We start from the raw sequence: 12,106 nt of genomic DNA, 5'->3' as shown, positions 1-12,106 counted from the left end.
GAAAATTAACATGCGTAGTTTTATCAGCAGCTGTAAACAAATCTATTGTTTTGTTTCGGTCAACTATTTATGTAATTTATATGGAAAAATGTGCATCAAAATTACTTTTTTTTATCATTTTAATGTTTACAGTTGATTTTGATACGTTTTCTTTGACCTTTTTCGGAAATAAATTTGTTTAAATGTCTGTTAGGTTTTTTGTTGTTTTAAGCCAAATTTGTTAACAAAACATATTTGTTTATGATGGAAAATCCATCTTTTATTCATTATATCTATCATAAGTTCTTCACCATGCATCAAAACACCAAATATCGGTTAAATTTGGTATAAAAATAATAGTTTTCCTATAGTGGACCCGGGTCCACAATCGGATTATGGACCCGGGTCCACTATAGGAAAAGGGGGTCCATAACAGGCAACAAAACTTTTTTTTCAAATGGCTATTTTTCTGCTCAAAAACAAATTACTGATGAAACAAATAGTCAAAATTGTTCAAAAGACTTCAGATTTCATTGTTTTGTACAAAGGGTTATGAAAAAGTGCTTAAATATTGAAAAATTGTGAAAAATGCGCGTCGGCTCTACTAGGGGGTCCACTACTGGTTAAAATACGTTACGTACTTGGTTAAATCTACTTCTTCGAAAACCTGCGCAAGCGAGATCGCTTATGTCAAAATCTTCGAGCCACGTGGTTTAAAACGTAAACAAAGCCAGCTGATGATGCAAATTAATGGGCACTTTCCGAAATGGTCGTATGAAATTATATTAAAAATTCAATTTCTATCAATTTTTCGGCAATTTAAGTATCCATGATAAATTACATAGAATAATAAAGACAAACATATTGCCAAAAAACTGTTTATAGCACCATACTAATGCTAAATGCTTTAATTAATTATTGCATAATACATTTTGAGAAATCATGCATAATCGTGCGATGCTACTTCGACAACTTGAATGTAGATAGCGCAAGTGATAGTTTGCTTCAGAGATTTGAAGAAAATATGTTCCAAAATTCACTCAAATTGCTCGAATCAAGCCATTCTCCTCTATAGATATGTTAATCCGCTCGATGTTTCGCATTTGAGTATAAATGAATGAAAGAAACCAAGAGGCAAAGGAAGTCAAAAAAACATAGTGCAACATGCAACATGATCCACACCCGAGAGGACCATCTGCCTCTTTTGCATTTCAAATGCGGCTTAATTTTGACCTCAGAAAAGGTAACAACTGAGGTCGACTTAAATATGTTGTGTTTATTTTGCGATTCAGTTTTTCCCGAAAACATTTTCTATTATTTTACAGCCATTTTGCATTTGAGTGATTCTGTATATTTTCGTATTCTTCTTGACAAAAAATCCTGGCAACAAATCAGCCGGCAAGTAATGAGTATTTTTTTTTTGCATTAGTGATATACGGACATTAAAAAAAATATTCCGACGTAATTGTCAGTGTAAAATAAAATTTAAAAAAATTAAAAAGAAATCTTCATTTTATATTTTTCGTAAATAGCACCTTAAACTATATTTAATAAGGCTGAAAAAATATATAAATTAGTCTAAGAAACATTCAGGATTGGTCATTTCGTTCCTAGGGTACAGCCACCTAAAAAAACACATTTAATTGATAAAATCAAAATCTTCAATTCAAAGAAATATTTAAAAAAAATTAAAACTATTTGCATTGAAAAAGGGCAATTCTTGATAAAACCAGAGTGAATTTCATTTGTTTTTGTATTTTGATTCTACTGAAACTGAAAAAAAGTGTGGCTGTCATGCCATACCACACTTATTTGTAATGTTGGCACCACTGCGTGATTTTGACATTTCGGGTGTGCACCATTCGTAACGCCATCTTCGCTTAAAAATCTTGATAAAGTCTCCATGAATTTTGGCAGCTGTCCATACATACAGTCCAGACTCGATTGTCCGAAGGCCTGATTTGCTTATTTGAAGTTCCATATAAGCCTTCGGATACTCAAACTTCGGATAATCGAAACATCGGATAATCGAGGCTGGACTATACATGGACATCGTTTATAAGAATTTAAAATGAATTTATGTTTATGTTTATGCATTCGTTTCCTGAAATTAACCCTCAAATGGCTCTAACTCGAAAACAGAGCATTTAATAAAAAAAATAAGTTGCCTCTCGATTGAATTTGTATGTCACTTTTAAAAATGATTATGCCGGGACCGTGGTGTAGGGGTAAGCGTGATTGCCTCTCACCCAGTCGGCCTGGGTTCGATCCCAGACGGTCCCGGTGGCATTTTTCGAGACGAGATTTGTCTGATCACGCCTTCCGTCGGACGGGGAAGTAAATGTTGGCCCCGGACTAACCTAAAAAAAAGGTTAGGTCGTTAGCTCAGTCCAGGTGTAGGAGTCGTCTCCCTGGGTCCTGCCTCGGTGGAGTCGCTGGTAGGCAGTTGGACTAATAATCCAAAGGTCGTCAGTTCGAATCCCGGGGTGGATGGAAGCTAAGGTGTAAAAAGAGGTTTGCAATTGCCTCAACAATCAAGCCTTCGGACACTTAGTTTCGAGTAGGAATCTCGTAATCGAGAACGCCAAGGCAATGCTGTAGATGCGAATAATTTGATTTTTAAAAATGATTATTAAAAAAGGTGGCTTTTACAATATTTTTGAAAAATCTCGTATTTTTTAACATATAAATCCGTAATAAAAACCATTGACAGTAATCGGTTAAGTCCGTCAGATATTCAAAAAAATGCCCACTTTTTAAATTTTAACTTAAAATTGCAGTAACGTAATCACATTTGTACGAACACCAAAACATGTTTGTTTATTTTATTTATGTTTCTATTTAAAAAGCATCACTCCCCCTGAAAACAGTTTGTTTACAAAATAAAAATAAAACAGACAATGAAGGCAGACATCAAAGCATGACACTTTCATTGCCACCAAAGCTCAGGAAAGCGAAATGCATCCCCAAAAAAACGGAACATGTGTTGCGCGCGCACTCTATTTTTATATGATTTTTGGCATTTGAACACAAAACGCTGTCTGGCGGAAAGAAAGCCAGACAAATAAAAATGTATTGAGCCCCCTTTGCAAATTTTAAAATCAAATGATTTAAACAGATATTTAAAACCTAGACGGATAAAACCTAACATATCTCATTTTCTTAAACATACCTAAATATTGCCGATTCCTAATGATGAATTTTCACTCAAATATCACCAGCCTAAATATTCACGTCTGTCCTCATGTACAACCACTACAGAACTGCCGGTCGACGATGAAGATGAACACAGAAAGGCAACAGAATGTTTCTTCGTTAGATTCACTAACACTACTGCGAATTTAGTAAAGAAAAATGTTTTTTTGTTTTTATTTTAGTTTTTGCTAATGTGTCATCCCCCTTGAATATTTTTTTAAGGGGATTTTTTTGAATATTTTAAAACTTATTTTATCATTTGAATTGCTTGTCAATTTCATAATATTTATCATTAAATGCGATATTTTTAAACTAATTTTCTATTGTGAATAATTTTGATAATCCAAACATAGGGGTATGTCACTTTACTTCTTATGTTTACAATTTATTACAGTATCACTTGTCAAATACGTTTGAAAACTGATTTCTGTGCTGACATTTTTCCTGTTTGTTTACGTACCGGCATTCACCAACACAAACATAACCGCAAATGTTCTATCAAAACAAAACAGAACCGGTGCAAAAGCTTGCAGCACTGTTTACAAATGGCTCCGTTACCATGCAAACGAAACGAACCAAAACTAAACACTTTTCGTCGAGTTTTTCACTGGAACAGGCGTTCTTTAGATTGCAAATCCGTAATTTCTCAAAAAGCAATTAAACAATGGAAGATTACAACAATAACTCTTCGTCCCGGTCGTCCTCAGAACGACCAACGTCTCGTCGCGGCGGAGGAATGAGAGAAACTGGCATGTTCAACGCGTACAACGACTCTTCCTCGCCGAGTCCAATTGGAATTCTGAGACCGGGAACGGCCATGAAGTGAGGGGATAAAGTAATTCTAATAAAATATATTTAAAAAAAATGAAATAATTTCAGAGCTCCATCGGTTGTTCGCGGGGGAACCGCAAGCCGGCTGGTGGCCAACAGTGTCCACTCGACAAACTCTTCGGCTTCGGCTCAGAGAATCGGAACGGCACTGGGAAATGCTGGAAATGTAAGTAATTTGACATTATCTTACCTTTGGTTTGAACACTTTTTAACACAATGTTAAAGTATATGCTCGATTTAGTTAGTTTAGATTTAGTTTTGATTGTTATCTGTCATATTTATAAGCTTTTTTTTTTAATTTGAAAATAAATAAAATTTAAGCGAATGACCGATCGGCCAATAACCCAACATGGTATCAGCGGGTTATCGACCTCCTACGGTCGAATTGGTACCGCCAGCGGAAACCGTCAAATCAAAGACAAACGCTACTGGCAAGCTGTTCTGCAAAGTAAAATTCAAGAAATTACCCAAGAAACTGACAAACTTCTTAAAGAAAAGAAATTTCTGGATCGAGAAAAATCCGCCCGCAAACTTTACGAAAAGAAGGTGAAGGACGCTGCCAAGGAGTTAACCCAGCTGCAGTCAACCCTAACCTCAATGAACATAGCACTTGACAATTGCAGCTCGGGAATGAGCCGCCAGCAGCTTCAGAACGAAACGGTTGCTCTACGTGAGCGTAACGAACGCATCCAGGAACAGCTGGAGATTGTGTTCAAGCAACGCCAGATCAAGGACACTGAAAACCGTGAACTCGAGGTCGAAACGGAAAGAGAGAAGAACAAGATCAACGAAATGATCTACTCGCTTTCCGAGAGCGACCAGAAGAAGTACCGAGAGTTCCAGACGTTGTCGGAAAGCTTGAAGCAGCAGAACACGATCTTTCACAACCAAATCAGCGAGCTGGAGAAGCAAAAGGAGCGTCTGAACACGATCATTATGAACTCGCAGACGCGCACGGAAGCGCATCGGTTGAAGTCAAAGCTGAAGGAACTGATTGCCAAGCGCAACCAGATGCGTGACGAAGAGAACAATCGACTGTCGCCAGCACAGGAGCGTGAGAAGCTGATCAACGAAGTTCGTTCGAACAACCAAGCGCTGGCAAGCATTGGCAAGCAACTCAAGATTATCGAGGATCAATTGAATGAAAAGAAAGAAATGTTGCAGCAGATCGATCAAGACCTTGAGGAAGGCAACTCTGAACGTCACATCAAGTACAAGGAGCTCAAGAAGCGTGACGAAGTGATGTCCGCTTTTATGGACACATTTCAGCAGAGCATGGCCACTGAGAAGCAGAGTAATTTTAAGTTTTAAACAATCAACAAACAACAAAATTACATTTATCTTAACATTTTAGACGTTGAATCATTGAAAAATCAAATAACATTCGCCATCGAGCAGATAACTCTTCAAGGAATCAACATGAAAACACTCGGTTCCGATAGACTAGAAAGTGCAGGCTTTACCGCCAAGAACGATCTCAATTCGCACTCCGGTCTCATCAAGGAGTACAAAAAGCTGGGCATCCAGCTCAAACAGCTGCAAATACTGGAGAAACGAACCATCGGTCAGCTGTCGGAGTTGCGTCAAGAGGAAACGGAAGCCCTCGGAAACATCCAGAAGTTCAGCAACTTGGAAGCACCCAGATCGGAGGCGATCGTCAAGATGAGTGAACTAACGGGAACGCTGCAGGAGCTGGAGGACAAGAAGCGCGTCACGGAAAACGTGGTCGACGAGGCGAAGAAGCGCAACCAAGAGATCAAGATCAACTTGAAGAGCAATGAGACGTATCGGCAAATTTCGCACCTGGAGGATAAGCTGGTCGATTTGATCAAGGAAAATAAATCAATGCAGGATGTTGTGGAGCAACTTCAGAAGGTGTGTAAATTATTAGTTTGGGGTATTTAAAGTTAACCTTTATGAATTCTAGGAGTGCGATTATTCAGTTCTGCAACACGATGTGGAGCAATTGCTAGACGAACACAACAATTTGTTGTGTTCCGAAATGAACAACAATACAGCAAGTCGTATTTGAAGGAGTTTGAAAAATCCATAAAATTCTTAGATGTTTGTGGGTTGTCGTGATTTCTTGAATAAAATATAAATAAAAATAACCCAAAAGCTTATTTTCTTTCAAGGTTTTTGAACCTAATTGAAATGGATCTGCATTCGAATTATCTGATGGGACTATCCATAAACCACGTGAACCAATGGGGGGGGGAGGTTAGGCGATTGTCGCACGCTCGAGATGGTCGAGATCTCCATAAATGTGTCCACGTGGTTTGTGGATTGTCCTGATCTAAATTTTGTAATTCGAATGACAGCAGCTGAATTTTGGCGTTTGATTGATTGATTTAAAATTGTGAACAGCGATAAGCTAATGGAGTTCCCTGTCCGATTGTCTTTGGTTTTGGCTTGATTTTGATTCATTTAACCCATCAACCTGCCAAACTTTCATTCAGAGTGTACAAAACTCGCCCGTTCTCGCATTGATCGGGCAATCCTAATTTCGCTCGCCGGTTGCCAGTCTCACCAACTTATCTACATGTTTGCAGATTTTATTGGTATACTGTGCAGAATTTTTTTTGCAAGATCCATTATATTTTTTGGTAATGCCCTCTTCGATTAAAGTTCATATACAGTCATCCCCTCGTTATGGAGTTTTTTTTTTGAAAATGTTCAATATTCAAAATTTCCAGTTTTTGCTTTTTGTGTGTTTTTGAACCCGCCTTGAGTCAGGGGTATTAAAAACACCTACACGCAGAAAAAAGTTTTGTAGAATCAGCCTGTACGAGGTTTGAATCAACAAAATTTTTGTTGAATATAATCAACGCCGATTTGGCGTTGAAACAAATCTTGATTTTTTCGATTCCACAAAAGTCTTTTGTTGTTTTGAAAAAGCTGCTTTGACGTTTAGCGTTGATTCAACAAAAAAAATGATTTTCAAATCAACAAAACGTTTTGTTGATTCAAATATGCCTTATTTTTCTGCGTGTAAAAAGCAAAACTGAAAATTTGGTTTATTGGACCATTTCAAAAAAAAAAAAAAACTCCAGAATTTTTTCAATTTTTTTTGTGGTATTCATTTAGCATCCAATTTGAGAATTGTTATAAACCAATATTTTCGTACATTATTTCGTACACTAAATTCAAACCCAATTTATTTATTTTTTCACCATGGATTTCTGCAGCAAACTACAATTTTTTTTTACTCACGCTGCTGCTGATCACTACACTTTTGAAGAATTTTCATGTTTCACATAGGTACCTTATCTACACCATTCTATCACAAAACGAATTATCAAAATTGAACTGTTGAATTCCGCATACTTCTATAAAAAATTAGAAGGCAAGCACAATAATTACTTTCAAAAAATACATTTTCATTGTAAAACACTTTTTAAATCGATCGTAACCCATTTAAAATACATCGCATTATGCCTATTTATGTATTCTTAATGAAACAAAGACTGTTTAATAATTTTAAAAAATTTTGAATTTTGGGCTGCAGTTTTTGCGCGTCTGCTTATTAGATTTTTTTTCATGGATTTATCGATATTTAGTAAATTTTTTGATGTTAGCATAACTGTAATAATAAGTGTAATAATTTAAAAGCAATTATGACATTTTACGCATTTTTTTCGTAGTCAATAAATTAGATTGTCTGCAACAAACAGAACACTTTTACGTTACGACATTTTCTTAAAAACTGCTTTTGAAAACTCGAGGCGTAGAATCAATATGGTGGAGCTTCCCGTATCCCCTTAAAAATACTCGATTGAAAAATTTTGAAAATATAGAATCAGAATAGAGATTATAATAGAAGTGATCTATTGAGTCCTAAAATTAAGCTTAAATTGATGGCATTATTGTTTACAGTGATAAAGCTTATTTTTCTGAGTACAATGACCCTTTGTGCGACCTCAAAGGATGTAAAGTGGATTTTTAAATCAATTTTTAAAACGTTACTTAATCCACTTATAGGTGGTTGGTGCCTTTCTCACATTCATAAAATGAATACACTACACAGCCTCAAAAACATGTATAAATAATACTTAATTTTACCAAAATTTCTGAGCCCAGCCTCAAAAAAGTGTTTTAAAAACACTAAAGTACTTATAATTTTTGATAGGATTGTCAGATTTTAAATCTTTTGGGCTCTTTGGAAAGATCTCTTGATTGCCCAATATTGGGTCCTTAAATTAAGCTCTAGATTAAGCTTTAATTTATGGTGTTAATTTTAACAACGATAAAGCTTTTTTTTGAGTACTGGATTCAGAATTTCTGGATTTTTAAATCAATTTTAAAAAAATAACTTCGCGACCCTTCTTGACGGAAAATATCCTACTTGACAGTTTGTTCCAAGGGGACCATATAGTTGATCCATCGAAAAACGTTGTCTTTTCAAATATGTAATTTGTATGGATTAAAATGAAAAAAAGTGATCACAAAGGATTTTTAATCGTGTTTTTTACCGTTGTAAAGAAAAATTTACACAGGTAACAAGTTTAAGTTATCTATTTTCATACAGAATTGGGTCCTAAAATGAAGCTTAGATGGCTGATATTTTTTTTTTTTTTTTTTTTTTTTTGAATTAAATATACTTTATTGAATCTTTCTTATAATAATTACATTTAGTTTACATAATAAGTGGTCAGCTGTAGCTCTTCAGCTTTAGTTTGCTTTTCGTGATTTAAACACTGTTCATTTTCTTAACTTTAAAAGTATATGATTTATCATTTTTGTAACACTAGGTACAATGAGGAAAAAAAAATGTTAAGAAAACATAACCTAACCTAAAACTAACTTAAACTTACAATAAACTAAACCAATCCTTGAATCAAGGGGTATTCAGATAAAGCACATTTTTCCCTGAATTTCAAACATTTTTCTTGAATCTTCTGATCCAACATTTTTACTTCTGCTAATTCATGAACCTCACTTGATCTTGTCCAGCCAGGAACATTCAAAACCATTTTGAGTACCTTGTTTTGGACACGCTGGAGCTTCAATTTATGAGTTCTAGCGCAACACTCCCAAACAGGTACTGCATACTCAATAACGGGGTAAATTATTTGTTTGTAAACTGCTAGCTTATTTTTCAAAGATAGCTTTGATTTTCTGTTAATTAAAGGATACAAACACCTGATGAGAATGCTGCACTTGTTCAATATTTTATCTACATGCTGCCGAAACAATAGTTTCGAGTCAAGTATGAGACCTAAATAGACAACTTCCTTTGACCAGGGTATTGAAACATCATTCATTTTAATCAAAACATCATCCTTTGGGACAAATCGGGCCGATTTGGAAAGTGGAAAAATGATGGTTTGAGTTTTGGCTGCATTTATGCGAATTTTCCAGTCGCCAAAGTATTCGGAAAGAACGTCAAGACCCTTCTGAAGACGGCCAACTAAATATCTGGTTATTTTACCCTTATAAATAACGGCAGTGTCATCAGCAAAAAGTGACAACACACCATTACCAGGAAGAGTAGGCAAATCAGATGTAAAAATATTGTACAGAAGTGGGCCAAGAATACTTCCTTGGGGAACCCCAGCATCAATGTTGAATAATCCAGAAGCAATCCCATTCAGAAAAACCCTGAACGATCTCTCCGAAAGATAGTGCTGGATAATTTTGATAAGATACATTGGAAAACCGTATAAATACAGTTTATGTATCAAACCATCATGCCAAACATTGTCAAAAGCCTTCTCAACATCCAACAAAGCCATAGCAGTTGATTTAGACTCAAGCTTGTTCTGTTTGATGATTTTAGTTACTCTCGTAAGCTGATGAGCAGTATTATGTCCCTTTCGGAAGCCAAACTGCTCGTTCAAAATTATATTATTATCGTTGGTAAAATCCAAAAGCCTTGAATAGATGACCTTCTCAAAGAGTTTGGACAGACTACTTAAAAGACTAATGGGACGATAACTTGTTGGCGATGTTGGATCTTTTTGAGGCTTCAAAATTGGTATGACTTTGCCCAGTTTCCAATTGGTGGGGAAGTAACCAAGTTGCAAACATTTATTGAAAATATTGGCTAGATGTTGAAAGAACTGATCACTCTGTTTTTTCAACACTAGATTAAAATGTTATCAAAGCCTGGAGCTTTCATATTTTTCATTTGTTTAACTGCAACTTTGACTTCCTCACCAGAAACATGGGAATCTGCAGGAAATTCAAAGGTAGAGTCATTGATTGTTGAAATACTATTGGCAACTGATGTTTCTTTACGGCTGGTCATGGAAGCGCCAAGATTATGTGAACTAACAAAATGAAGCCCAAGTGCATTTGCCTTTTCCTCGGATGTAATCAAAGGAGAATCCTCAACAATAAGAGGAGGAATAGGCTTTGGTTTGTTTTTAAGAACTTTTGAAAGTTTCCAAAATGGTTTTGAATAATTCCCAAGCTGGCTTACATGTTTTGAAAATTCTTGATTTCTGATATTGTCAAGTCGGTCTTGTATGATTTTGTTCAAATTGTTCACTGAAATCTTTTGTCATAGTCCCCAGTCCGTTGATATTGTCTCCTATAAACATTCCTAAGTCTAATCAAGTGTTTAGTATCTACGTCAATATCAGTTACCTTAAAATTAACAGGAACCTCCCGAACGTTGGCAGCCTCTGCTTGGTTGATAGCCTGCTGGATCACCTCCAGCGAACGATCAATATCAGCAGAAGTTTCCGGGTGTTGATCATAGTCGATGTTGCTGTCTACCACTTGCTGAAACTGCTGCCAGTCAACGTTGTGGTAATCTTTCCGGGTTGGTTGCCGCTGCGGAGTAACGGAAGCTCCAACCTCCACAACCACCGGATAGTGATCAGAACTCAACTCTTCAAACACCTCAGGATGAGCCACGTTCTCAGCCATATTGGTAATGAAGAAGTCGATGATTGAGTGATTCCCAGACCGAGCCACCCTCGTTGGACGATCCGGACTCACAACGTTGTAGTATCCGTTTTGCAGATCGTTGTGCAGAATCACTCCGTTCCGATTCCTCCTGCTGTTGCCCCAAACTTCATGCTTCGCGTTGAGGTCACCAGCGATGATGTACTTTGCGCTCCGCCGTGTCAGCTTCTGGATATCGCTCTTCAGTTTTGCTGCTGAACCATCTCTGGAATTCACCTGACGTGGGCAGTATGCAGCAATGAAGAGTACTGGGCCAACCGAAGTGGGAATTTCCACCCCAACGGCCTCGATGATGTCCAGCTTGAAGTGTGGCAGCCGGCGTGGCTTGAGATCACGATGAACAGCGACAAACACACCTCCTCCTCCAGACGTGGTCCTGTCGAGCTGCGTCGCAATCTTGTAGTTTTGCAGATAAACTTTTTCACCGGGCTTCAGATGAGTTTCCGTGATGGCAGCTACGTCGATCTCCTTCTCGCGAAGAAAATCCACCAGCTCTAAATTCTTCCTCCTAATGGAGCAAGCGTTCCAATTCAGCAGCTTGAGGGACCTACGATCCATACTGGATGACGAACGAGGTCAGCACTTCAATCTGCTGGGTCTTGGTTTTGCATCCACGCAGTGCAGCGGACATCTGTTTGAAAATATTGAGGAGTTCGGTTGAGGTGTAAAGATCATTACCATTTTCCTCAACTGCTGGTTCTTGGGTTGGTCTTGGCTCCTGGCTGAAGCCCGGTGGTGGCGGTCTCGGCTCCTGGCTGGAACCCGGCCGTGGATGATTCATCTCAGCTCTCTTCCTGGGATCCAACGGCAACGGTGCCAAGTTCGGGACCTGGCGTCGCGGTTGAAGAGGTGGAAAATTTTGCTCCACCAGGGCTGGAGGAGTTCTACGACGCTGAGGCTGATTCTTCGTCGATGCTTGCTGCCGAATTTTCACGAACTCAGCTCTCTTGGGGCACTTTCGGTCGGTTGACGAGTGCTCACCGTTGCAGTTGAGGCACTTCACCAGCGAATCTTGGATGCACTGGGATGTGATGTGCGCATCGGTACCACATTTGGCGCAACGACGCTTTAGGTGGCAGTTCTTACCTCCGTGCCCGAAACCCAGGCAGTTGAAGCATTGTGTGACGTCACGATGCACTGGTCGGTATCGCTCCCACGACACGATAATGTTGAAAACCGCTCGGAT

The 12,106-nt window shown here is 37.8% G+C and overlaps 2 protein-coding genes across 2 annotated transcripts in view; one reads left to right on the top strand and one right to left on the bottom strand.

Annotated features, from left to right (window-relative positions):
• The window catches only part of LOC6048560 (SLIT-ROBO Rho GTPase-activating protein 1), a 161,823-nt gene extending 158,584 nt beyond the window's left edge, over positions 1-3,239 (bottom strand). Inside the window, exon 1 of the mRNA XM_038257718.1 lies at positions 3,152-3,239. The gene's annotated coding sequence lies outside the window, so the exon portion shown is untranslated. The remainder of the gene's footprint in view (positions 1-3,151) is intronic.
• Positions 3,240-3,571: 332 nt separating this feature from the next.
• On the top strand, positions 3,572-6,116 carry LOC6048550 (intraflagellar transport protein 74 homolog). The gene is made up of 5 exons (XM_001865421.2): positions 3,572-3,996; positions 4,054-4,171; positions 4,327-5,299; positions 5,360-5,880; positions 5,933-6,116. Exons 1-5 carry the CDS (start codon positions 3,839-3,841, stop codon positions 6,035-6,037), a joined length of 1,875 nt encoding a protein of 624 aa, XP_001865456.2. The 5' UTR covers positions 3,572-3,838; the 3' UTR covers positions 6,038-6,116.
• The last annotated feature ends 5,990 nt before the right edge of the window (positions 6,117-12,106 follow it).

The sequence above is a fragment of the Culex quinquefasciatus genome, chromosome 2 (genome assembly GCF_015732765.1).
Source record: "Culex quinquefasciatus strain JHB chromosome 2, VPISU_Cqui_1.0_pri_paternal, whole genome shotgun sequence".
In the NCBI taxonomy this organism is placed as follows: Eukaryota; Metazoa; Arthropoda; class Insecta; order Diptera; family Culicidae; genus Culex; species Culex quinquefasciatus.
The sequence above is the reverse complement of the archived record's forward strand: the minus strand, read 5'-3'. Positions and strand labels throughout refer to the sequence as shown.